The following is a 25,320-nucleotide window of genomic DNA, read 5'->3' as shown; positions in this document are numbered from 1 at the left end:
CTTGAATGTTTCTGTCACCCATGTAACCATCTTTATGCATGTAAAATCAAGCAAGGAGGAGTTATCTTACTTTCTAATGTAAATGAAAATAAAGAAATCAGCTTACAGAAATGTGGTCTTTGTTTCCTCTATTTTCCACACCCCTGTCCTCCAAAGATAACTTCCCCCATGTACCTACCCTTCGGACTTGCACTGCTGACCAGCTCTCTCTTGGTGGTGCGGGAGCTGTATGAGAAGATTTGGGGGAAGAGGTAGCACATCGAGGAGGAGAGATGAAGAAAACATGGAGGAAGTGAACCACTTTTGGAGGGGACCCTCACAAAAGAGGACAGCTCTGCTGGACACCTAGAGACCCTACCACATGGCTCTGCATACACAGCACCCCCACAACAGGGTTTAGAAGGGGCTATAGCTTTCTACAGGCATGGCAGAGTAACTACTTTTCAAATAGTCTGCTAATACCATTATTAATGTTTTGTAGGTGGTGAAGTTGTTGTTACGCTATGGCGGAAACCCTCAACAAAGCAACAGGAAAGGCGAGACACCGTTGAAAGTAGCCAATTCCCCAACGATGGTGAATCTCCTGTTAGGCAAAGGCACATACACTTCCAGTGAGGAGAGCTCCACTGGTAAGCCAGGCAGACAGACCATGTGAGTGGGTGGGCGAGGCTTTGTACTCCCTGTTGGGGGAGCACCCTGCAGTGTCTACATATGACATTCTCCTGCAGATTGTCACACAGGGTTTACAAGGTAACTTGTGCCTTCAGGAACGTCCAGATACAGGAGTTTTCCAGGATGCCTCACTGTCAAGATGCCTGCACTTTACTCACATGCCAGCCTTGTGTCTTACAAAGCCCTGTGGGTTCCTTCTGCCCGTGGTTGGCCTCAGATGTGACTAAAGTGCTTCTTCAGAAGCAAAACCAGCCAGTCTCACCTTCTGGGCAGTCATGCACTGGGAGGCCTGTTCCCTTCACAGCTGCAGAGTATTCTTAGCTGATGCTAGGAAAATGATTCTGACCTGCCTGATGTCTCCTTTCTGTTCCCAACAGAGAGCTCTGAAGAGGAGGACGCCCCATCATTTGCACCTTCTAGCTCCGTCGATGGCAATAACACAGACTCTGAGTTTGAGAAAGGTCTCAAACTTAAGGCTAAGAATCCAGAGCCCCAGAAAACTGTTACCCCTGTCAAGGACGAGTATGAGTTTGATGAGGATGATGAGCAGGACAGGGTTCCTCCAGTGGATGACAAGCACTTGCTGAAGAAAGACTATAGGAAAGAAACTAAGTCAAACAGTTTCATTTCAATACCCAAAATGGAAGTTAAGAGTTACTCAAAAAACAACACGCTTGCACCAAAGAAGGCAGCCCATCGCATCTTGTCAGACACATCAGATGAAGAGGATGTGAGTGTTGCCATGGGGGCTGGAGAGAAACTGAGATTGTCAGCACATACAATGCTACCTAGTAGTAAGGCACGAGAATCTTCTAGTTCTAGGCAGCAAAAAGAAAAAAACAAATTGAAAAAGAAGCGAAAGAAAGAAACAAAAGGAAAGGAAGTTCGGTTTGGAAAGAGGAATGACAAATTTTGTTCCTCGGGGTCAGAAAGTGAGTCCTCAGAGAGTGATGAGGATGACGGGGACTCTGTGGGAAGCACAGGCTGCCTCAAGGGGTCCCCTCTGGTGCTGAAGGACCCTTCCCTATTTAGCTCACTGTCTGCCTCCTCCACCTCGTCTAATGGTAGTGCTGCGGCCCAGAAACATAGCTCTGGCCACACGGACCAGCACACTAAGCACTGGCGCACTGACAATTGGAAAGCCATTTCTTCCCCAGCCTGGTCTGAGGTCAGCTCTTTATCAGACTCCTCAAGGACGGGACTGACAAGTGAGTCTGACTGCTCCTCCGAGGGCTCCAGTGTGGAGTCTCTGAAGCCCACAAGGAGGAAGCAGGAACACCGTAAAAGGGGTGGCCTACAGAGCATGCCACCTGAGAAGAGAAGCACCTTCCACCCTTGTCCAGATGGAGCTGTCCCCAAGATGGACAAGGAAGGGAAAGTAGTCAAAAAACACAAAACAAAACACAAACATAAAAACAAGGAGAAAGGACAATGTTCAGTCACCCAAGAACTTAAATTGAAAAGCTTTACGTACGAGTATGACGACTCCAAACAAAAGCCAGATAAGGCCATCCTCTTAGATAACGACATTTCCACTGAAAATAAGTTGAAAGTATTGAAGCACGACAGAGAGCATTTTAAGAAAGAAGATAAACTTGCTAAGATGAAGTCAGAGGATAAAGAGTGGCTCTTTAAGGATGAAAAGGCACTAAAGAGAATCAAGGATATGAACAAGGACATCAGCAGATCATTCCGGGAAGAAAAAGACCGTCCCAGTAAGGCAGAAAGGGAGAAGTCTACAAAGGAAAAGTCTCCCAAGGAGGAAAAACTGAGACTGTACAAAGAGGAAAGAAAGAAGAGGTCCAAAGACCGACCTTCCAAGTTAGAGAAGAAGAATGACATGAAAGAGGACAAGGTTTCCAAGGAGAAGGACAAGGCCTTCAAAGAGGACAAAGAAAAACTGAAAAAGGACAAGGTGTACAGAGAAGATGCTAATTTTGATGAATATTGTAACAAAAGTCAGTATCTGGAGCACGAGGACACCAAATTCAGCCTTTCTGATGACCAACAAGAGAGGTGGTTTTCTGACCTGTCAGATTCCTCTTTTGATTTCAAAGGAGAGGACAGCTGGGACTCTCCAGTGACAGACTATAGGGACATTAAGGCTGACTCAGTGGCCAAACTTATCCTGGAAACGGTCAAAGAGGAGAATAAGGAAAAGAAGCGTGACAGCAAAGCCCGGGAAAAGCGAGACTTCCGAGACTCTTTCTTCCGAAAGAGAGACAGGGACTATCCAGACAAAAATCCTGAGAAGAGGAGAGACCAAACCGAAAAGCATAAAAGCCTCCCCAGCTATCTCTCTGAAAAAGACAAGAAGAGGCGAGAGTCTGCTGAAGTGGCCCGGGACAGGAGGGATACGCTAGAGGGCTCCCGGGAACGGAGGGACGGGCGAGTGCGACCTGAAGAGGCTCACAGGGAGGACCTAAAGGAGTGTGGCTGTGAGAGCACCTTCAAGGACAAGTCGGACTGTGACTTCACCAAGAACCTGGAACCCTGGGAACGGCCCCATGCAGCTCGGGAAAAAGAGAAAAAGGATGTCCTAGAAAAGGAGAGGAAGGACAAGGGCAGAGCAGAAAAGTACAAAGACAAGTCCAGTGAAAGAGACAGGAGCGAGAAGTCTGTCCTCGAGAAGTGTCAGAAAGACAAAGAGTTTGAAAAATGTTTTAAAGAGAAGAAAGATAGCAAGGAAAAGCATAAAGACATACACAGCAAAGACAGGAAAGCTTCCCTTGACCAAATGAGAGAGAAGAAGGAAAAGATGTTCCCTAGCATCATCTCAGAAGACTTCTCAGAAAAAAAGGACGATAAAAAGGGGAAGGAGAAGAGCTGGTACATTGCAGACATATTCACAGATGAAAGTGAAGATGAGAAAGACGATTACATGACCAGCAGCTTCAAAGTTGGAGAGGCCAGCGACACACAGAGAGTGGATAGCCTCCAGGAGAAGGAAGATGGAAGAGAACATCCCTCAGATAGGCACAGGAAGTCCTCTTCTGACAGGCAGCACACAGAGAAGCCAAGAGACAAAGAGCCCAAGGAAAAGAAGAAAGACAGAGGAGTTGCGGAAGGGGGGAAGGACAAGAAGGAAAAAATCTTTGAGAAACACAAAGAAAAGAAAGATAAAGAGTGTGCAGAAAAATACAAGGACAGGAAAGACAGAGTTTCTGTCGACTCTGCCCAAGACAAGAAAAATAAACAGAAGCTCCCTGAAAAGATGGAGAAGAAACACTTTGCTGAAGACAAGGCCAAGAGTAAGCACAAAGAGAAGCCCGAGAAGGAGCACTCCAGAGAAAGAAAGTCTTCACGAGGCCCTGAAGCGGAGAAGAGCCTACTGGAGAAGCTGGAGGAAGAGGCTCTGAATGACTACCGTGAAGACTCCAATGACAAGATCAGTGAAGTCTCCTCTGACAGTTTTGCTGACCATGGCCAGGAACCCAGCCTAAGCACACTTCTGGAGGTATCCTTTTCTGAGCCACCACCAGAGGACAAGGCCAGGGAGAGTACCTGCCTCTCAGAGAAGTTGAGGGAGAAGGAGAGGCACAGGCATTCCTCATCATCCTCTAAGAAAAGCCATGAGCGTGAGAGAGCCAAGAAGGAAAAGGCGGAGAAGAAAGAAAAGAGTGAAGACTACAAGGAGAGTAGCAGTGGCATCAGGAAGGACTCCAACCAGTATGAAAAAGACTTCTTAGATACAGAAACCTACGGGGTTTCTTACAACACAAAAGCTGACATTGAAGAGGAGCTAGATAAAGCTATTGAATTGTTCTCTTCAGAAAAGAAAGACAGAACTGATTCTGAAAGAGAACCTGCAAAGAAAATAGAAAAGGAACTAAAGCCGTATGGGTCAAGTGCCATCAGCATCCTAAAAGAGAAGAAGAAGAGAGAGAAGCACAGGGAAAAGTGGAGGGAGGAGAAGGAGAAACACCGGGACAAGCATGTAGATGGGTTCCTGAGACATCACAAGGATGAGCCAAAGCCTGTAGCCAAAGATAAGGACAACCCTCCCAACTCCTTTAAGGAGAAGTCTAGGGACGAAAGCCTGAAGCTCAGCGAGACCAAGCTGAAGGAGAAATTCAAGGAGAACACAGAGCGAGAAAAGGGCGACCCCATGAAGATGAGCAATGGGAATGACAAGCTCCTGCCATCTAGAGACTCAAGCAAGAAAGACATCAGGCCCCGCGAGAAGCTCCTGGGAGATGGAGATCTCATGATGACAAGTTTTGAAAGGATGCTATCCCAGAAAGATCTTGAGATTGAGGAACGCCATAAGCGGCACAAGGAACGCATGAAACAGATGGAGAAGATGCGGCATAGGTCTGGAGACCCCAAGCTCAAAGAAAAGAAGCCCACTGATGACGGGCGCAAAAAGAGCGTAGACCTTCCTTCCAAGAAAGCTCTGGGCCTAGATCCCCCTTTTAAAGACAAAAAGCTCAAGGAATCGGCTCCCATGCTGCCCACTGGTGAAAACAAGCCACACAGTGGACCAGGTACAGAATCCAAAGACTGGCTAACTGGGCAACCCTTGAAGGAGGTTCTACCTGCTTCACCCCGGACTGAGCAGGGCCGACCCACTGGGGTGCCTACCCCCACCTCAGTGGTGTCATGCCCCAGCTATGAGGAGGTGATGCACACACCCAGGACCCCATCCTGTAGTGCTGATGATTACCCTGACCTGGTGTTTGACTGCACTGACTCCCAGCATTCAATGCCTGTCTCCACCACATCCACCAGCGCCTGCTCTCCACCCTTTTTTGACAGGTTCTCTGTGGCTTCCAGTGTGGTTTCAGAAAACCCAGGCCAGACACCTACAAGGCCTGTCTCCACAAACCTGTATCGCTCAATCTCTGTGGATATCAGAAGGACACCAGAAGAGGAATTCAGTGTTGGGGACAAGCTGTTCAGGCAACAGAGTGTTCCTGCAGCTTCTAGTTTTGATTCCCCAGTACAGCACTTAATGGAAGAAAAGGCTCCTCTGCCACCTGTTCCTGCAGAGAAGTTTGCCTGCCTGTCCCCTGGGTACTATTCCCCAGACTATGGTATCCCCTCACCCAAGGTGGACACTCTGCACTGTCCACCAACAGCTGTGGTCAGTGCCACACCACCCCCAGACAGCGTCTTCTCCAGCCTACCAGCAAAGTCTTCCCCTTCCCCAAGAGGTGAACTGTTGACCCCAGCCATGGAAGGTTCCCTGCCCTCAGATCTAGGCCTACCTCTGGATGCCACAGAGGACCAGCAGGCCACAGCTGCCATTCTTCCCCGAGAGCCCAGCTATCTGGAGCCCCTGGATGAGGGTCCCTTCAACACGGTGATTACCGAGGAACCTGTTGAGTGGACACACACTGCTGCAGAACAGGCCCTTTCTTCCACCCTTATTGCTAGTGCCTCTGAAAACCCTGTCAGCTGGCCTGTGGGCTCTGAACTTCTGCTAAAGTCTCCACAGAGGTTTGCAGAATCCCCAAAACATTTCTGCCCTGGGGAGTCCCTCCATTCCACTACCCCGGGGCCCTTCAATGCTGCAGAGCCCACATACCCCGTCTCTCCAGTCACTTACCCTTTGCCAGCCCCTGAGTCAGGGTTAGAAGAAGTCAAAGATGGTGGGACAGGAGCAGTCCCAGTGGCCATCTCTGCTGCAGAAGGGGCTGCTCCTTATGCAGCTCCCACCAGGCTGGAGTCCTTCTTCAGCAACTGTAAATCACTCCCAGATGCACCCCTGGACACAGCCCCCGAGCCTACATGTGTAACTACTGTGGCTCAGGTAGAGGCTCTGGGACCCTTAGAGAGCAGCTTCCTAGACAACAATCATAATATATCTGCCCTTAGCCAGGTAGAACCAGTGCCATGGCACGAAGCCTTTACCAGCCCTGAGGATGACCTCGACCTGGGGCCTTTCTCACTGCCAGAGCTCCCTCTCCAGGCCAAAGATACTTCAGATGTTGAGGCAGAAGCTGTGGAGGGCAGTCCTGTTCCTCCAGTAGAGAGCTCTCCAGGCCCCACAGGGGTCCTCAGCAGTGGGGAGGTCTCTGCCTCAGCAGCTGAGGAACAACAAGTCCCACCTCCTGAGGAAACATCACCTCAGGTCTCCACTGAGCCTGAGTCCTCGGAGGAACCAAAGCTGGATGTAGTTCTAGAAGCTGCAGTGGAAACAGAGGTCCTGGTAGATGATAGTACCCCTGAAGCTTCAGTTTCCAACTTGGTGCCGGCACCCAGTCCTCCTGAACAGCATCCCCTGGGAAGTGTTGATGAAGAAACTGAGGCTGAAGAGGCTTCTGCTCCCTGCTGTGCACCTGATGGCCCCACCACAGATGGCTTGATGCAGGCACACAACAGTGCAGAGACCACCTGTGTTGTGGCTGCAGCTGAAGGGCCCCCAGGCAATATTCAGCCAGAGGCTACAGACCCAGAGCCCAAACCTACAACTGAAGCCCCCAAGGCCCCCAAAGTGGAAGAAGTTCCTCAGCGCATGACCAGAAACCGTGCCCAGATGCTTGCAAGCCAGAGCAAGCAGAGTATACTCCCAACAGAGAAGGATCCAATGCCTGCCCCAACCTCTAGAGCCAAGGGCCGTTCCTCTGAGGAGGAAGATGCCCAGGCCCAACACCCCCGCAAGCGTCGCTTCCAACGTTCTAGTCAGCAGCTGCAGCAGCAGCTGAACACATCCACACAGCAGACTCGGGAGGTCATCCAGCAAACACTGGCCGCCATTGTGGATGCTATAAAGCTGGATGCCATTGAACCCTACCACAGCGACAGGTCCAACCCATACTTTGAGTACCTTCAAATACGAAAGAAGATTGAAGAGAAACGCAAGATCCTCTGCTGCATCACTCCGCAGGCACCCCAATGCTATGCCGAGTATGTCACCTACACAGGGTCCTACCTCTTGGATGGCAAGCCACTCAGCAAGCTGCACATCCCTGTGGTGAGTGCTGTGGGATCTGTGTGTGTACAGCACCAGTCAGTAAGTAGGGCAAGAGGGTACTGACGAATAGAGACCTTTGGGGCTGTGTTGGCACCTTTGTCATTAGTGAGGGTCAGTGCGTCCATCTTCTCACTAGCCCTGCATTACATTCACCACCTCCAGCCCAGCTATACAGTGGGTGTGCAGATCGAGACCCTGTCCTCGGTGCTTCCTTTCCTTTCTTCCTGATTCCTTCTACATCTCTTTCACAGTGAATGGTCTCACCTGGTTTATCTCCCTTTCTGTTCTCACCTCTCACCTGTCACGGTTCTTGGGTCTCACTGACTGGCACCCTGACACCTCCCCTCCTTTATTCTTCATTGCCATTCTAAGACATCCATGACTTGTGGTCTGTCTGACAGGGCCATCTGTGTCCTGACCCTGCCTCCTGTAGCACATCCCACATGATCATGCAAATAGCTTCATCTGAGCTCCTCAGCACCTCAGAATTGGCCTGTTTTCACACAGACACATGCCACTTTCTTAACTTTAAGATCTTCATAAAAGCCAAAGGGAAAGCCTTTTTCACCTCACTACTTCCCTACAAGCTTCTCCACTCAGCTGACTTTGTAGCTTGCTCACTTGCTGCTCCCTAATTTGGATGGTCTCACCATTGTACTACTACATAGGGGTGTGTCTAGATGAGCACGAGGCCTGGAAGGCTTACAATATGTTGTCAACATCCCAGAGCCTCTTCCACGGGACCACAGGAATGAGGGTGGGTTCTACTCACTGTTTTAGTGTGGTTGTCTAGTGCCCTGCCCCCCCACCCCTGGCAGTTGTCCAAGGATCTATTTGCACCTCAATTGCATGCACCCTGCTGAGCCCTATTCACTCCACATTCCCACTGTGCTCCCACTGTGCAAGGCACACCTGACTTTTTCCTTGCACAAGGAACACAGCCCTTAGGCGCTCTCTGCCCTGCCTTTTCTGTCACTGTTTATAGGGCAGAGTTCACAAGCAACTCCTGGGTGTTGCTTTTAGATAAGCATCTGGTACCTCTCAGCAGGTTTTTGGGTTTGGGTGGCAAGCTGGAACATGTTTGAATTTTAAGTATGTTCTTTGTAGCTTACCCCTCTCCCCTTATATCTGTAGATCGCACCCCCTCCCTCCCTGGCGGAGCCCCTGAAGGAGCTGTTCAAGCAGCAAGAGGCTGTGCGGGGTAAGCTGCGCCTGCAGCACAGCATAGAAAGGGTAAGTGGAGCCTTGGGCAAGGTGCCTGGTGGCAGTGACTTTAAGTTCACCTGTTCCTCTCCTTCCTCAGGAGAAGCTGATTGTGTCCTGTGAGCAAGAGATACTTCGGGTCCACTGCCGTGCAGCCAGGACCATTGCCAACCAGGCAGTACCATTCAGTGCATGCACAATGCTGCTAGACTCTGAGGTTTATAACATGCCTCTGGAAAGCCAGGTCAGTACACTACCTGGTGTAGGTGCCAGCTTTCAACACCACACCACCACCACCACCCCTAAGCCTCATTCTGCATACCCAAGCCTCTTCCCTGCTCACAGCATGCTTTGGGATCCAAGCACCTAACCCCAGGTTGCCTCAGAAGTTGGGGAGTGTCATCGAAAAGGCCCTCGAGCCTTTCTATTTCAGTCTCTTCAGTATTTCTAAGTCCTCGGGGCACCTGTGTGTGTGCACAAGTAGGCAGCGCACTCTCAGGCTGCAGGGGTGATTGATGGCAGTATGCTTAGATTTGCAGCCCCATCTACAGCTAAAGGGCGACCAAAGCTGTTATGTTAGTGGCCATGATGGGTCAATGATAATTTCAGCAACAAAACATTTGGCTTCAGGCCAATTGTTCCTTTGAGACTACAGAGGCCTAGCCAAGCTTCTTAGCTGGTTTTTATCTGGAGTAGTTGGAGCCACAGGGCCTAGAAGCACTTAGGCTACAGCCCATCTACCTACACTACCCACCAAAGCAGCATTGTAGTGCATTCCTGTCCTAACCTGCCCCTGAGCAGTCCTACTATTGCCCTAAGGAAACTCCTAGCAATCTCTATCTCATAAACATAAATCGAGGTTTCTGTATTTGTGGATCAGACCCAGATAGCACATGCTCTTAACTCTTCTCTGTGACCTCTTCTTGCTCTGCATCATTTCAGATCTTAAGTCTCCTGTAGATAAGCACCCTAACCCCATTCTGCGAGGCTGTGGGTATCTGGGATTGTTTTTTGTCACTGTTGTCTTTGTACTGTGCACAGTCTTATATCAGAGTTACTCCTGGGCTGTGTTCCCTGCTCAGCATGCAGCTGGCTGTTGAGACCTTGGTGATACATCTGTCATCTGTCCTTTTACAAGAGTACTGTAGAGGCCTCTTGCCATGCACCGCATGATGGAGTGGAATTGGATTAAGATCTTTTTTCAGTTCATTAACATACTTGGGGGGAAGGGGGCACACATAGTTTTCCCATTTTGCACAAGTTAACAACAGATATTCTTTTCAGAGACAGAATCTCATGTAGCCTGGGCCAGCTTTGAACTCCTGCCCTGCGTCTACTTCCTAAGTGCTGGGATTGCAGGCGTGTACCACCATGCCTAGCACAAAAAGATATTCTGCCTTTGTCAGCAAACTGGGGCAGATAATTGAGAATTTTGTTTAAATACAAAATACTTGTACTTTTCAAGCATGCTTTTGAAAGTGAAAGACGAGACAATCTCTGCCTGACTCCTTGCTGATGCATATTGGACATTGGATAAAAACTTGGGTCACAGGAGGTCATGGGCCAACTGTTTCAGAACTTTTTAACAGTCTTTGCCCCTGGCATCCAGAGATATAGGTATATCAGAGCAGTCTGTTTTGCTGCAGCCATTCCAGCTCCAGGTTCTCTCCCTTTGTGAGGCAATGTAAAACTTGGTTCTTGTTTGCAAGTTCGTCATATACAAACAAGATCATGTAATGAAAATGAAATGAGGGTCTACTTACAGCTCATGCTGCACACAGAGGGAAAGCCAGTAAGGAAGCTGATCCCAGTCTACAGAACACACCTCAGGCTTTTCAGCTATTCTTTTCAAAGTGGGAAAATTGCTTTTAGCTTCTAAAAAAGAATAAAATATGCTATTGCTAGCTTTATATGATCCTGTAATCCTAAATAATGGAGGACACGGTTTATATAAGGCCTTGATCTGTCCCTCTGAATACACTAGACTCCTACATAGGAAACTGGTTCCACTCAGCCCTACCCTGTAAATATTGACTGAGTCTGTGGCCACCAGTGCCTGAGCTTAAGGGCAAGAGCAAATGGTTGAAACATGTACTGCTAAGATAAGGATACCCTTGTGTTTGCTGATGGATAAAGCAAACATCAGCGGTTTCGCCCTTAGCCTCCAAGAGCTTTTGTGAACATCTGTTTGGTTCTACAGGGTGATGAGAACAAGTCTGTGCGGGATCGCTTCAATGCCCGACAGTTCATCTCTTGGCTGCAGGACGTAGATGACAAGTATGACCGTATGAAGGTGAGTTCTTGTAATGTCAGAGTGCTCTGAGCAAGGGAGGCCATACCACTACCACACATGATCACAAATGATGCTTCTGCATTTCCGCCATTACTGCTGCTGTCAGGGAAAAAAGGTCTTGGGTCTATTGTCTCTTCAGTGTCTTCCCTTCTGTCTACTGACAGGACCTAACCTAACCCTTTTCAGAGGTCACAACATAATCTTCTACACTTGTAGAATTAACTAGTACAGTGGATAGGAGGATGGGTAAAGGGGTAGATCAGCAAGGAAGAAGCAAGTCCCCACCTGTAGCTGTAGAGCCAAACATAGGGTACCATGAGATTCCAGCATGCCATTCACAAAATGTGAAAAAGGAGCTGATACCTCTTTATTTGGTTCCCCATAAATGTTGCTCAAATGCAGAAAAGAGGAGCAATCCAAAGCCTCCTGATTGCTGCCATCAAATGCATGTTGTGACAGTAAGATGTCAGAGTTAGCTGGGTGATAGACAGTTAGCATATCATAACAGTTCATTCAGAGGTGCTGAGAAGACCTTGGGAGAATCAGAGAAGCCCGGTGGCACATGGGCTACAATGTATATACGTCCCTGAGGTGTTTTCCCCATGAGCTTCTACTCCCATCTCCTACTACCATCTCTCTTACATCCCAGAGTCAACTCTAGGCCCTTGACACCTCATCCCAGGTGAGATTATGAGTAATGTTGCCCAGAAGAGACTATGAGAGGAGAAACGGGTTTACAATTTAACCACGTACATTTAAAATACCACATTTTTGTTCCTTAATTGATAATAAAACAGTTCTAAACTTTTCTTTCCCCCTTTGTTGTTTTTCAAGATAGGGTTTCTTTGTAGCTTTGGGAGCCTGTCCTAGCTCTATGTAGACCAGGCTGGCTTCGAACTCACAGAGACAGCCCTGGAAAGAGATAAAATGGCAAATCTTGGTAGAAACATATTCAGTGTTAATGTCTTTTAGAACCAAAATGTGAATGGGTTTCTTCATTCAGAAGACTACGCAGGTATGGGTTGCCTCCCTGTAGTGTGGGAAACATGCCAGCTGGTGGTTTGCATTGAGTAAGTCATGCACCTAAATTAGCAATTTAATTGATTTCAGTCATTCAAAACTTAAGGATATGATGAGCAATGTATTCATTGAGATAATCCAGTCAACTGGACTCCCAAAGCTGTCCACCAGAGTCAGCCACATTACTGTGTCTAGCTTAAGCATCAACTCTGAGCATGGGTGGACTCCCTGGCCCATGCTTAAAATTTGACCCCAAAACGTATCCTACTACATCCAGGTCCCTTATTTATATACATCTGTATATATACTGACGTTTCTACTATGAACACAAAACTATCTCTGTCTCTCCGTCTCTCTCTGTCTCTGTCTCTCTCTCACACACACACCCCAAAATGAAAACTGAAAGCATAGCTGTTTCAGTTCTGGTAAAATGCTACAACTCCTAGAGGTGAGTTAGATGTACCAACAACTGCTGGTAGAGAACTTGAGGGTCAGACTCCAGTCTGATGTGCAGAATTGGGGAGGTCCATCTGCCCAGTGCATCTCACTCACCAGATGGAGGTTCTATGGTTAAAAAAAAAAAAAAAAACAGGGTGGGCTTTGCAATGCTGTGTTGAACCTAGCGGCAATGTGGAAACTGGGGGCTAGCCATCCTCTCACCTTGTATATCCCACAGACATGTTTGCTGATGCGACAGCAGCATGAGGCTGCAGCCCTCAATGCTGTGCAAAGGATGGAGTGGCAGCTGAAGGCCCAGGAGCTGGACCCCGCTGGGCACAAGTCCCTGTGTGTAAATGAGGTGCCATCCTTCTACGTGCCCATGGTTGACGTCAATGATGACTTCGTACTATTGCCAGCATGACATTCAGAGGAGAGGAAGGTCACAGGACACAAACAAGGGCCACATAGGTCGCCCAGTGCTGCCGATGAGTCCCGGCAGCGGAGGAGGGAGCACCATTGAGTGGGAGGAGCCCAGAGACTGCACCTGGCCACTTGTCTCCCGCTTCAGATACCAGTGAGGCAGAATGCATCTCTTTTTACAGTTGCTGTGGGGAGCACAAGGCCTAGACACTGCAGAGCTTTGCCAGCCTTGGGACAAGGAGACCATGGCCGTAGACAAGGTGGCTGTGTTCCAGCCACACCCTCTGGGTTTCCTTGCAGCCAACGACAGGGCACTTGAGGAGTCACAGACCAGATTGTGTTTTTTAATTTCTCGTTCCATTCTGATCAACTAATGGAAATAGACTAAGGCGCCAACCTCGCATAAGCAGTGACCTCCAGGTCAGAGAGGCAGGAAAGTGCTGTCCCGCCACGGGTCCCCGGGACAGGCTTGGACACTGGTGCCGGCAAGGGTCTGGCTGCCACCTGCCTGGACACAGGGACGCAGCCAGGACTCTCCAATAGTGTTTTTAATGGAGTCAAATCCACGTGGTTTGTATATTTTTCCTTTAATCTTGGGCATTTTGTTTCTCTTTCTGAGAACGTAACTTGAAACACTACAGAGCCAATAATCCTATAGAGTGTATCCGCAAACCTGTACAGTTTTATATACATTCACAATGTACTTTTGCTGCCTTCTAGATAATTTATTTTGCAACACATTACTGCACAGTTGTAAATAACTTATGTACTGTAACATCACTTTCAGTTATGTGTAAAGAAATAAATAAATTAATTAAAATGCTCTTTGTACATGCAATGTCCCTTCAGATAGCAGGGTTCCTCCTAGGAGGGGCCTGTGTATTAATTAACACATAAAGTACTTGTGCTTCCAGGGGACAGCTTGAAAGCAGAATCCTGTGCTTCAGCCGCATCGTTCATCCCTGTGTTTCACATAGACAGACAGGATAGACACCCAGAACCCCAGAACTTGCCCCTAAGCAGCCTGTCAACTAGGGGAACCTGTTTTCTAAACAAAGTTCCCCTGTCCCTAAATCATGGAACTTAATCGTGAAACACTTCTTTATAGCTCCATTTTCCACCATAAAGAAAAAAATGCATTATCTTATTTTCGCCAAGCATCCTTAGAACCATCCATTTTATCCCATAGGGACAAATCACAAACTCTTATCACCCTACGCATAAGACTTCTTGCAACTCTGCACAAGTCTGATGTATTGCTGCCAGAGCCTGCCATAAAGATAGCTGACATAAATGCATAGAGAGTATTTACAGACACACATCTTCTATTGGTCTGAGAAGCCAGACCAAAATCCATGAGAGCTTTCTGTATTTCTGGTATCTCTAAAACCTAAGACTACCCGTATATCAGTGGCCTGCCAACCTGAGAGACTTTGAGCTGAGCTTCAGGTAAGGAGATTTCTGCTACCAGAGAGCCAGGAGCCTCATGTACACGAAACCCAGCTCTGAAACACACGATGCCTGCAGAACATGTTCAGACTTCTAGACAACATAGAGACAGCATTTTTCAATACCCCACCTCCAACACACACAAACATGGCAGATAACTAGCCGAGGGTGCCAGGCTAGGCTAGAAAAAGGGAAAGATGTGGAACACTGATGGCAGCACTTCTTCAACCTGTAAATGCCAGTTTTCATAGAAAACTCAGGAGCAGCTTCCCTCCTGCACAGATGGCTCTTGGGAGCATTAGGACCACTGGGTCCTAGGTTGGCCTAAAGACAGAGAGCTCCACGTAGGAGTTTCCTGTCCAGGTAGCACCTGGTGAGGGCTTTATCCTGGAGAACCAGAGTAGTTCCCTCCCTACAAGTGTCTTCCATCTTCCAAAAAGAAGCTGATTTCTGTCTTATACTGGAGATAGGGAAGGCACATAGCAGAGTGGAGAGAATGAGAAACTTAAACCAGAGGGGGCAGTAGGAGTCAGCCAGGATGGGCTGAAACAGGCACACATAGTAACTACACCTTACTCTAGACATTGGGAGTTTGCCACCTCAGTGTTGCTGAAGTCTGATTAGGTGGAGGCAGTCCTTAACACTGAACTGCCAACTAATGAATGTCCAACAACATGCCTGGCCCCCATGTGGAAAGTGCCACTTGTCCCTCCACACACATTGTGACAACCAGCAAGGTCTCAACTGATTCCAGATGACAATTTACAGAGGAATTGAAGGCCATAAAATAACACCTGTATGCAAAACAATTGGATTTGTGTAAAATCTAAAACAGAAGTAAGCTTTGTGCCCTGGGGCTGGTGATGTTCTGGTCCTTGAACTGGGGTTGACTCTTATTTATATTTCACAAATAAATTTAGGAGAAAATTGCAAATAGGAGCCATATCTCCATTTTCACAAGGCACCAGAAATGATAAGTCACAAACACCCTACCACAAAGTAATTCAGTGCAATTTACTTTCCAAAAAAGTCCCGAAACATGAGAACAAATGCAAAGCGGTGGTTTATAGGTCATAATCCTCTGAGGAGATGAAGTAGGGAATATTAGTTTGATAGGAAATGGTTAAGATTTCAAAGCAGCCAAGTACCTCCAAGATTCTGCTCCTTCAGCTAGTCAACAGACACTGTTGACTTGCTACTCCAGTACTGCAGAAACTACTACACAGGTTTCTGAAATACATGGTCTACTCATTCAAGAAAGTAACTGAGATGTGAGAATAATGACGTCAGTGTCATCTAGTCTATCATACCCCACTGGCTCTGGTGCCTTGAGAATGCCTGCAGCCAGCTGGGAGGGATCCCTACTTAGAGCCTATGACCATCTGGTCTACCTGACAGCTCCCTGAGAAAGCAACTGGTACTGGTTTGTCATTACTGGACTTCAAATGAATTAAAAGGAATTCCCTCTTCTTCCCACAGCATTGGTCAGAAACACCTCAGTAACACATGAGCCAATACATGGAGAAAGGTGTGTCATGGGCATCCTGAAAGCTTTAATGGACGCACTCCTGGGGGAGGGAAAGCTGTAACAGGCTTGTGCGCATGCCCAGAAAGCATCTGAGAACGTTTTCTTATCTCTACCTGAGATTGATCTCACGCATGCAAACTGCTCATGCAAATAGCAAATGAAGTCTAAAGTAGCATTGTAACCTGTCAGAGCCACTGGAGAAAACCCTAGGGATGAGAAACTGATTCTTACTAGACAAAGACTAAAAACCAATGTAGAAGTGTTAACGAAAAAAAAAACATGTCTAAAGAATTATAACATGGCTGGCGATATAAAAATTGTGTCTCACTCGCCAGAACAAGTTGCTTTAGAGAATGAAATGGACATTCTGATAAATGATGAAGGGGTTGAATTTGAGTTGGAAGCCAGTGCTCTGGGAAGCAGCTTGTTGAGAATCAAATTTAAGAGAGAAAAAGACTGAAGGAAAATAAAGCCTCGCTTCTGCAGGTCCAGGGCCAGTGTGCAGTGCCTGAAGGGGGAGTCCTTGAAGGAGGAAGGAATAATGAAGGAATGGTCAGAAGTTGCCCAAATTTGGTTTAAGAAAAAATTAAGCTCAATAAATTTAAATAGATACAGTGTCAAAGCGTAAGAAAGCAGGAGAGACCACTGCAGCCAAAGGAAGGACCAGCAGCCAGGACTAGACAGCAGAGGCATGAAGGTTAGAGGCAGCTGGCTGGCCTCCCAGAGTGTGCCAAGCATGACTGAAAAACTATCCCCTGAAATTGAGGAATAGAAGACATTTCTGGGTCAATAAAAAATTGTCTTAACTGCTAACAGATCAGCTCTTTTTGGGGAAATGTTAGCATCCCCCCCCCCCATATGGATCAGACAGGCAGAAAGTCATCACAAACCAATGATGTCTTTTGGTATCCATGCAGCGTGCACCCAGCAATAGCAAACTGCCTGCTGTCTATTGCATGTGGGTTACGCTCCAAGGAGAACAAGTAATAGGGCCAGAAGTCAGTCTCAGCAAATATAAAAGGATTGAAATGGCACAACATTGTGACTCTGGAATGAAGGGAATCTGGGTGATTGAGGAACATGAAAATGTATCATCCTCCTAAGCAGCCCAGTAGCTTAGCAAGGAAGTCACAAGGGAACAGTCTGAGGGAGAATGGCCCAATTCAGAAGTCCTCAAGACCAGGGCAACTCCACCATGCTTTTTGCTATGGGTCGCACAGGACTGGTACCAACATCATTCACAGCCGTTCCAGATCTGTGTCTCACCTAGAGGGCCAAAAAGGGAGTCCCAGAAGAGCCAAAGGTCACAGCTCACTTGTTCTTTAAGAGGGCCCAACCTGCACCAGCACAGATACAGTCTCTGATCCAGACTGAGCATGAGTATGAGAACTGGGCTGAGGTCTGGAAATAGAGCTTTTCAGCGTACCATTTGCCTGGTTTCCATCCCCAGTAATGAGGTTCATGTCATCTATTCTATCATATACCCCATTGGCTCTGGCGCCTTGAGAAGCAGCCAAACTGACCTTAAGACTATGGGTGGGTGAGAGAGAAAAGAGTAGACAACAGGAACTGGCAAGACCATAGCCTGATGAAGCAAAGTAAGTCTTCACAGATTTGAAGCAAGTCATAATCCTGGATACAAGGAAAAGTTACTAAGCAGACAAAAACAAACCAAAGTTCATTCGCCTGGGAAGACCCTACAGATGCCTATGCCTCAACAACAGCGTTGGATGCAGCAAATCTAACAGTCTTTAGGCTACTTGAAATACACAACTTGTGAAAGAAACAGAAGACATAAAGAATACCCAGGGCTGGAGAGATGGCTCAGAGGCTAAGAGTACTAACTGCTCTTCCAGAGGTCCTCTGAGTTCAATTCCCAGCAACTACATGGTGGCTCACAGCCATCTATAATGAGATCTGGTGCCCTCTTCTGGCCTGCAAGCATACATGGAAGGAATGCTGTATACATAATAAATAAATAAATAAATCTTTTGCCCAGCAAAATCCCAGCAAAATTCTTCAAAGACCTCGAAAGAACAGTGCTCAATTTCATTTGGAAAAGCAAAAAACACAGGATAGCCAAAACAATCCTGGGCAATAAAAGAACTTCTGGAGGCATCACAATCCCTGACTTCAAACTCTACTACATAGCTACAATACTGAAAACAGCCTGGTACTGGCATAAGAACAGACAGGAGGACCAATGGAACCGAATAGAAGACCCGGATATCAATCCACACATCTTTGAACACCTGATATTTGATAAAGAAGCCAAAAATATCAAATGGAAAAAAGAAAGCATATTTAACAAGTGGTGCTGGCATAACTCGATATCAACATGTAGAATGAAAATAGACCAATATCTATCACCATGCACAAAACTCAAGTCCAAATGGATCAAAGACCTCAACATAAAGCTAGCCACACTGAACCTTACAGAAGAAGAAAGTGGGAAGTGCACTTGAACGCATTCGCACAGGAGAGCACTTCCTAAATATAACCCCAAGCCGCACGGACACTGAGAGAAACAATTAATAAATGGGACCTCCTGAAACTGAAAAGCTTCTGTAAAGCAAAGGACACGGTCAACAAGACAAAACGACAGGCTACAGAATGGGAAAAGATCTTCACCAACCCCACATCAGAGAGAGATCTGATCTCCAAAATATACAAAGAACTCAAGAAACTAGTCACCAAAAGAACACATAATCCAATAAAAAAAAATGGAGTAAAGACCTAAACAGAGAACTCTCAACAGAGGGATCTAAAATGGCTGAAAGACACTTAAGGAAATGTTCAACATCCTTAGTCAACAGAGAAATGCAAATCAAAACAACTCTGAGATTCCATCTTACATCTGTAAGAATGGCCAAGATCAAAAACACTGATGACAACTTATGCTGGAGAGGTTGGGGGGAAAAGGGAACACTCCTGCATTGCTGGTGGGAATGCAAGCTGGTACAACCCGTTTGGATGTCAGTGTGGCGATTTCTCAGAAAAAAACAACCTTCCTCAAGACCCAATAATACCACTTTTGGGTATATATCCAAAGAATGCTCAATCGTACCACAAGGACATGTGCTCAACTATGTTCATAGCAGCATTGTTTGTCATAGCCAGAACCTGGAAATAACTAAATGCCCCTCGATCGAAGAATGGGAAAAAAATTTACACAAGGGAGTACTACACATCAGAAAAAAATGACAGCTTGAATTTTGCAGGAAAATGGATGGAGCTAGAAAACATTATTTTGAGTGAGATAACTCAGACACAGACAATTACCATATGTACTCACTCATAGGTGGTTTTTAAACATAAAGCAAAGAAAGCCAGCCTACAAACCACAATCCCAGAGAACTTAGACAACAATGCGGACACTAAGAGAGACTTATAGATATAATCTACATGGGAAGTAGAAAGTAGAAAAAGACAAGATCTCCTGAGTAAATTGGGAGCATGGGGACCTTGGGGGAGGATTGAAGGCGGGAGGGGAGAGGTAGGAAGGGGAGCAGAGAAAAATGTAGAGCTCAATAAATATCGTGGAAAAAAAAGAGTACCCAAATGGCTGACTCTGTGTGTGTGTGTGTGTGTGTGTGTGTGTGTGTGTATGGTAGTTCATGACTGTGGTCCCAGCCATGGGAGACTTAAGGCCACCCTACCCTGGGCTGTGTCGTGACTTCCAAGGCAAGAAACAGCACACTTGGCATACACTTGTACAGACATATATAAATAACAATAAGAAAATGTAAGAGTCAGGCACACACCTTTAATCCCAACACTCAGAGTCAGAGGCAGGCAGCTTTCTGAGAATTCAAGGCCAGCCCACTCTGCATACTGAGTTCCAGGTCAGCCAGTGCTGTTACACAGTGAATCCCTCTCATGAAAAAACAAAAAAAACAACAAAAAAAAAAAAAAAAACAAATGAACAAAAAAAAAGATAAAGAAAATTTAAGACTTAGAAAAGAAGAAAAAACACAGATCTGCATAAAGAAAGGAAGAGCAACCAAGTATAAGGGCACACACCCACAGTCTTCATCCACACTCAGAAGGCCGGAGGAGGAAGACCCCAACCAGGGCATCATAGCAAGATCGTGTCTCAACCCCCACACCAAGAAAACATGAAGAAAAATATAAACAAACTTTTTGTTTAGCCTTCGTGGTCTCGTTCTCCAGTCTTCCATTCTCTTCTCCCATGCCCTCCACCTCAAAGGCATGCACAAAGTACGTTGGTCATTGCCTGGGAGGCTTTGGCGTATTTCATGGAGTTCTCGGGCTCAGGTGCCTGGTTCCTAGGGACTGTTCTGGAGCATGGAGGTGACAGCTGCTAGCCAGGCCCCCTTACCTTCGAAGTAAAATTAAGACACCAGACCAAACATGGGGAGGCACAAAGGACACCTAGCCCATAAATGCGATAAGACTACAACTGATCTAGGCTTTGCAGGGCAACCTGTAATTCCAGTCCTCAGTGGGTTTAAGGCTAGTCTGGTCAATATAAGAAGACCCCATCTAAAAACAAAGCCAAGAATGGTGGTTCATGTGTGTACGCTCAACTCTGGAGGTAGAGGCAGTAGCACATTGAGACTTTGAGGCCAGCCTAGGCTATAGTATGAGACAGTGCCTCAAGATAAAAAAAATGCTATATTGAGAGAGAGAGAGAGAGAGAGAGAATGTGCTAGAGGAGACACTGACAGGCCTAGCATCCCAATCAGACTTCAGCACCATCAGAAGTCATTCCAGTGGGCATGGCAGGGCTCCTCTAGGGTCCTAGTGTTTGGAGGTAGAGGCAGAAAGATCAGGAATTCGGGAGATCCACAGTCGCATTATGAGTCTGAGGCCGGAAGGAAGGAAAGGAGAGGGAGCTGAAGGAAGAGAATGAATGGCAGAGGTACTGACATCATGGTGTGAGTAGCACCCACATCTGGATGCAGCTGACTACACAGACTGCATCAACAGCAGAACAACTTCTCAGGCTTACATGGAGCACGTGGGGAAGCACAGTCCGACCCTCACAGATTTCAAGGGAATCATGCCAGGTCTGTTCTTAGACCACAACGGATTAAAGTAGAAGTAAAAGAAAGACAGAGAAGTCCCAAAACTCTTCTAGATAACACAAGGGTCAAAGATGAAACATTTGACTTTTTTTCTTCTTGGCAGGGAGCGGGCAGGGTCTTACTATATAGCCCTGGCTGGCCTGAAACTCACTATGTGTACCAAGTTGACCTGGCTGTACATTCATAGAGATCTACCTGCCTCTCTCGTGCTGGGATTAAAAGTGTATGTTACCACACTAGCTAAAAGTTTTTGAATTAATTTATTTTTTTAATTTCATGTGCATTGCTGTTTTGCCTGCATATGTCTGTGTGACAGTGTTGGATCCCCTGGAACTGGAGTTACAGACAGTTGTGAGCTGCTATGTGGGTGCTGGGAGCTGAATTCAGGTCTTCTGGAAGGGCAGCTCTTAACCGCTGAGCCACCTCTCCAGCCCCTTAAAAGCTTTTGTTTTATTTCTTCAAGATGGGGTTTCTCTGTGTAGCCCTGGCTGTCCTAGAACTCCTTTGTAGACCAGGCTAACCTGGAACTCACAGGGATCCTCCTGCCTCTGCCTTCTGAGCGCTGGGATTAAAGGCGTGAGCCACCACCACCGGCTTAAAAGTTTTAAATTAAAGCTTTTATAATTACATTTATTTTTATTCATTTATTTATTTACTGTGTGTGAGAGAGAAAGAAAGAGAGAGAGAGAGAGAGAGAGAGAGAGAGAGAGAGAGCGCTCATGTATGGAGGTCAGAGGACAGCTTTTGAGAGTCATTTCTCTCTTACCACGTGGGTCCTGGGGAATCAAACTCAGGTCTTAAGTCTTAGTGGCAAGCGTCTCTCCCTGCTGATTCATCTCATCAGCCCTTTAAATAATTTTAATTTACTGAGAATAAAACAACTTTCAAGGGCTAGAGAGAAAGTATGGAGATTCTTGTTTGTGCTTTATCCAAGTTTCCCTGGAGACCAGAGTGCAGAGCTAATCACTGGTTAACCACAAAGGACAGGCAAGGTGGAACACACCTTCAATCCCAACAGTGGAAAGGAAGCAGCAGGAAGCTAGGAGTTCAAGGCCACCCTGGGGTGTGCGAGATTTAACCAGTCTAAAAGAGACACAGAGCTCACACCTTTGATCCCAGCACTAGGGAAGTGGAGACAGGAGTGATATGGCTGGGCAGAGAGAGAGAGGGAGAAGACAGGAGCTCAGCCCGAATTAGTCCGAGAATTTGTAGAGGTAAAAACTCTCTAGTGGCTGGCTGCTCTGCTTCTCTGATCTTTCTGCTTTCACCTTCGATATCTAAACTGCAGGTTTTTATGATTAAGACCAAGTAGATTTCGTGCTACGAGAAAGCTTGATCTGAGTTTGGAACCTAGCACCCTATCAGGCATCTCATAACCACCCATAACTCCGGCTCCAGGGGATCTTGTCACCGTCTTCTAGCCTCCACAGGCACTGTCTCAAAAAAAAAAAACAAATAAAATAGCCAATCTGTTCTTAAAAACATCAGAATTTGCAGGATGCAGCAAAAGTCATGCTGAGAGGGAAATGTAGAGCCTCTCAGATACACAACAAATGACCATAAACTCAATAACCTGACTTTCCAACCTAGGAAACTAGGAAAGGAGGAGTGGACGGATCCAAAGCCAGCAGAAAAGTCTGTGAGAAAGGCTGGAGCAGAAGCCAGTGAAGCTGTGCAGGGCATCGGTGGAGGGAACCATCAGAGCCAAACCTGGCTCTCTGAAAAGACCATTCCTAGAACAGGAGAACTGAGACAAGATTTAGAAGTAAAAGAGAGCTGGGCGCTGGTGGCGCACACCCTTCAGTCCCAGCACTTGGGAGGCAGAGGCAGGCAGATCTCTGTGAGTTCCAGGCCAGCCAGGGCTACACAGAGAAACCCTGTCTCAAAAAACAGAACAAATCAACAACAACAGAAGTGAGGGCTGGAGAGATGGCTCAACTTGTTAGAGCACTGGCTGCTCTCCCAGAGGACTGGGAGTCCACTTCCAGCACCCACGGAGAAGTTCACAATGTTCTCTCTAGGTGACTTGACACCCTCTTCCTTAGACACCAGGCGTGCACACACTGCACAGACACACACGCAGGCAAACGTCCAAACACATAAAAGAAAGCAAAAAATGACAGGCAAAGAGAAGACTAAAGCTGGATGCTGAACTGGTTCCAAAGTGAGGACCTGTCTCAATTCAATCAACCAATCAATAAATAAATCAAAAAAGAAGTAAAAATGTGGAGGGGTAAGGAGAGTCAAATTCAGTACTGTCATGATGTCATCTTTCAAAGCTGATGTAAAAATCAAGATTCTGAAAAGATTAAGTTGATGATGCAGGTGTAGGGGAGTGGTAGGTCAGTTGACAGAATACTTGCCTCGCAGGCACGAAGCTCTGGGTTTGTTCCCCACCCTACCCCCAAAATTGATAAGCCTGGGTGTGGTAGCTCAGGCCTAATCCTAGAGGCAGAAGCGAGATTTCCGTATTTCTAGGCCATCCTGGACACAATGAGAACCTTCTCGTCAACACCCGTCCCCCCCCCCAAAAAAAAAAAGTATACGGGGAGGCGAAAAACCAAGAATAGCCAACAGGGTTCTGAAGAGCAAAGCTGGAGGACTGACTTGAGCCTGAGACAGGATGACTAAAGCTGTGGCCACCTGGGCGGCGAGGTGCCGGGAAGAGCAGGGGTGGGGGTGGCGCACGCCTTTAATCCCAGCACCCGGGAGGCAGAGGCGGGTCTGAGTTCAAGGCCAGCCTGGTCTACTGAGCTAGTTCCAAGGCAGGCTCCACAGCTACTGAGAAATCCTGTCTCCCAGAACAAAACAAAAGGAGTGGGGAGATAGAATCGGCAGCACAGAAACAGACCAACTCTCTATTAACACAGGCAACTAATCTTTGCCAAAAAAAACTAAGGCACGTTGATGGTGTGTGTGTACCACCGCTGCCCAGCTTTTGATGGGCTTAGTTTTTAAGAGCCTTTCCAGAGGACCTGAGTTCAGTTCCTAGCACACACGCCAGCTTTCAAACATCAGTAACTCCAGTCCCAGGAGATCCTTCTCTCCTGGCCCTACCGGCACCAGGCCAACATCAGATGTTCACACATGTATTTAAGCAAAACATCTATGCATATAAAATGAATATAAACTTTTTTTTGATACAGGGTTTCTCTGTGTAACAGCCCTAGCTGTCCTGGAACTTGTTTTGTAGACCAGGCTGGCCTGGAACTCACAGAGATCCACCTGCCTCTGCCTCCCAAGTGCTGGGATTAAAGGCATGTGCCATCCCCCCAACCCCATTCCCCAGCACATATAAATCCTTGAATCTACTTTTAAATAAAAACAAATGGGCTGGGGGAAAGAATGGCTCAGAAGTGAAGAGCACTGGATGCTCTTCCAGAGGACCTTGATTCCCAGAACCCATGTGGTGGTTCACAAACATCCAAAACTGCCGGGCGGTGGTGGCGCACGCCTTTAATCCCAGCACTCGGGAGGCAGAGGCAGGCGGATCTCTGAGTTCGAGGCCAGTCTGGTCTACAAGAACTAGTTCCAGGATAGGCTCCAAAACCACAGAGAAACCCTGTCTTGAAAAACAAAAAACAAACAAACAAAAAAATCCAAAACTCAGTTCCAGGGGATCTGATGAATTCCATAGGCACCAGGCACCTCATGTCATACACAGACATACATGTAGGTAAACATTCTTATCCATAAGATCAAAAAGGAATGTTAAAAAACTTGAAAAATAGTAAATAAATAAAATTAATAAATAAACCAAAACACTGTAAAAGCACAGACAATACCACAGGATGACATGTAGATGACCCGAGTCTGAGCTTGACAATGACTTGTAGACACAGCACCAGGGTCCAGCCCGCGAGGAAGATGCCAAGTCCACCACAGTACCCACCCAAATTAAGGAAGACAGGTTCTGGGAAACGGCAGAGTGAAGTCAACTGCTTTAAATCCAAAGTAGAGTGTTGCACCTTTAGTTAGCCTTGCTCCAGCCCATCGGGCAGATCACACCTGTCATCCCAGCTCTCAGCAAGCTGAGGTAGGAGGACTCTGTTAGATGCCAGCCTGGACCACATCACGTGACAGACACTGTCTCAAAGAGGAAAACAAAATCTTTATGGTCGCCTCAAGGAAGACTGACAGGCTGTATACAGAAAGAAATGAGAAAAGAACCCAACCACAAGACGGTGATTCAGGAAATGCAAACAAACCACACTGTACAGAAAATAACCGGCACATGGCAGAAATCCTTTCTCGGCAATAACTATGAAGATTAAACTCTCCATTCAAAGACAAGGACTGGGATTCTTAAGCTAAAAGCCTCTAA

General features: G+C 46.8%; 1 protein-coding gene across 3 annotated transcripts in view; it reads left to right on the top strand.

Moving 5' to 3' along the window:
• Ankrd11 (ankyrin repeat domain 11) overlaps positions 1 to 13,799 on the top strand; it is a 36,211-nt gene extending 22,412 nt beyond the window's left edge. For all 3 annotated transcript variants that reach the window (XM_038312200.1, XM_038312198.1, XM_038312201.1), the window contains 6 exons: positions 482 to 629; positions 1,050 to 7,591; positions 8,726 to 8,824; positions 8,895 to 9,038; positions 10,995 to 11,087; positions 12,784 to 13,799. In XM_038312200.1, coding sequence (XP_038168128.1) covers positions 482 to 629; positions 1,050 to 7,591; positions 8,726 to 8,824; positions 8,895 to 9,038; positions 10,995 to 11,087; positions 12,784 to 12,969 — 7,212 coding nt within the window. In that variant the 3' untranslated portion in view covers positions 12,970 to 13,799. The remainder of the gene's footprint in view (positions 1 to 481; positions 630 to 1,049; positions 7,592 to 8,725; positions 8,825 to 8,894; positions 9,039 to 10,994; positions 11,088 to 12,783) is intronic.
• The last annotated feature ends 11,521 nt before the right edge of the window (positions 13,800 to 25,320 follow it).

The sequence above is a fragment of the Arvicola amphibius genome, chromosome 15 (genome assembly GCF_903992535.2).
Source record: "Arvicola amphibius chromosome 15, mArvAmp1.2, whole genome shotgun sequence".
Classification (NCBI taxonomy): Eukaryota; Metazoa; Chordata; class Mammalia; order Rodentia; family Cricetidae; genus Arvicola; species Arvicola amphibius.
The sequence above is the reverse complement of the archived record's forward strand: the minus strand, read 5'-3'. Positions and strand labels throughout refer to the sequence as shown.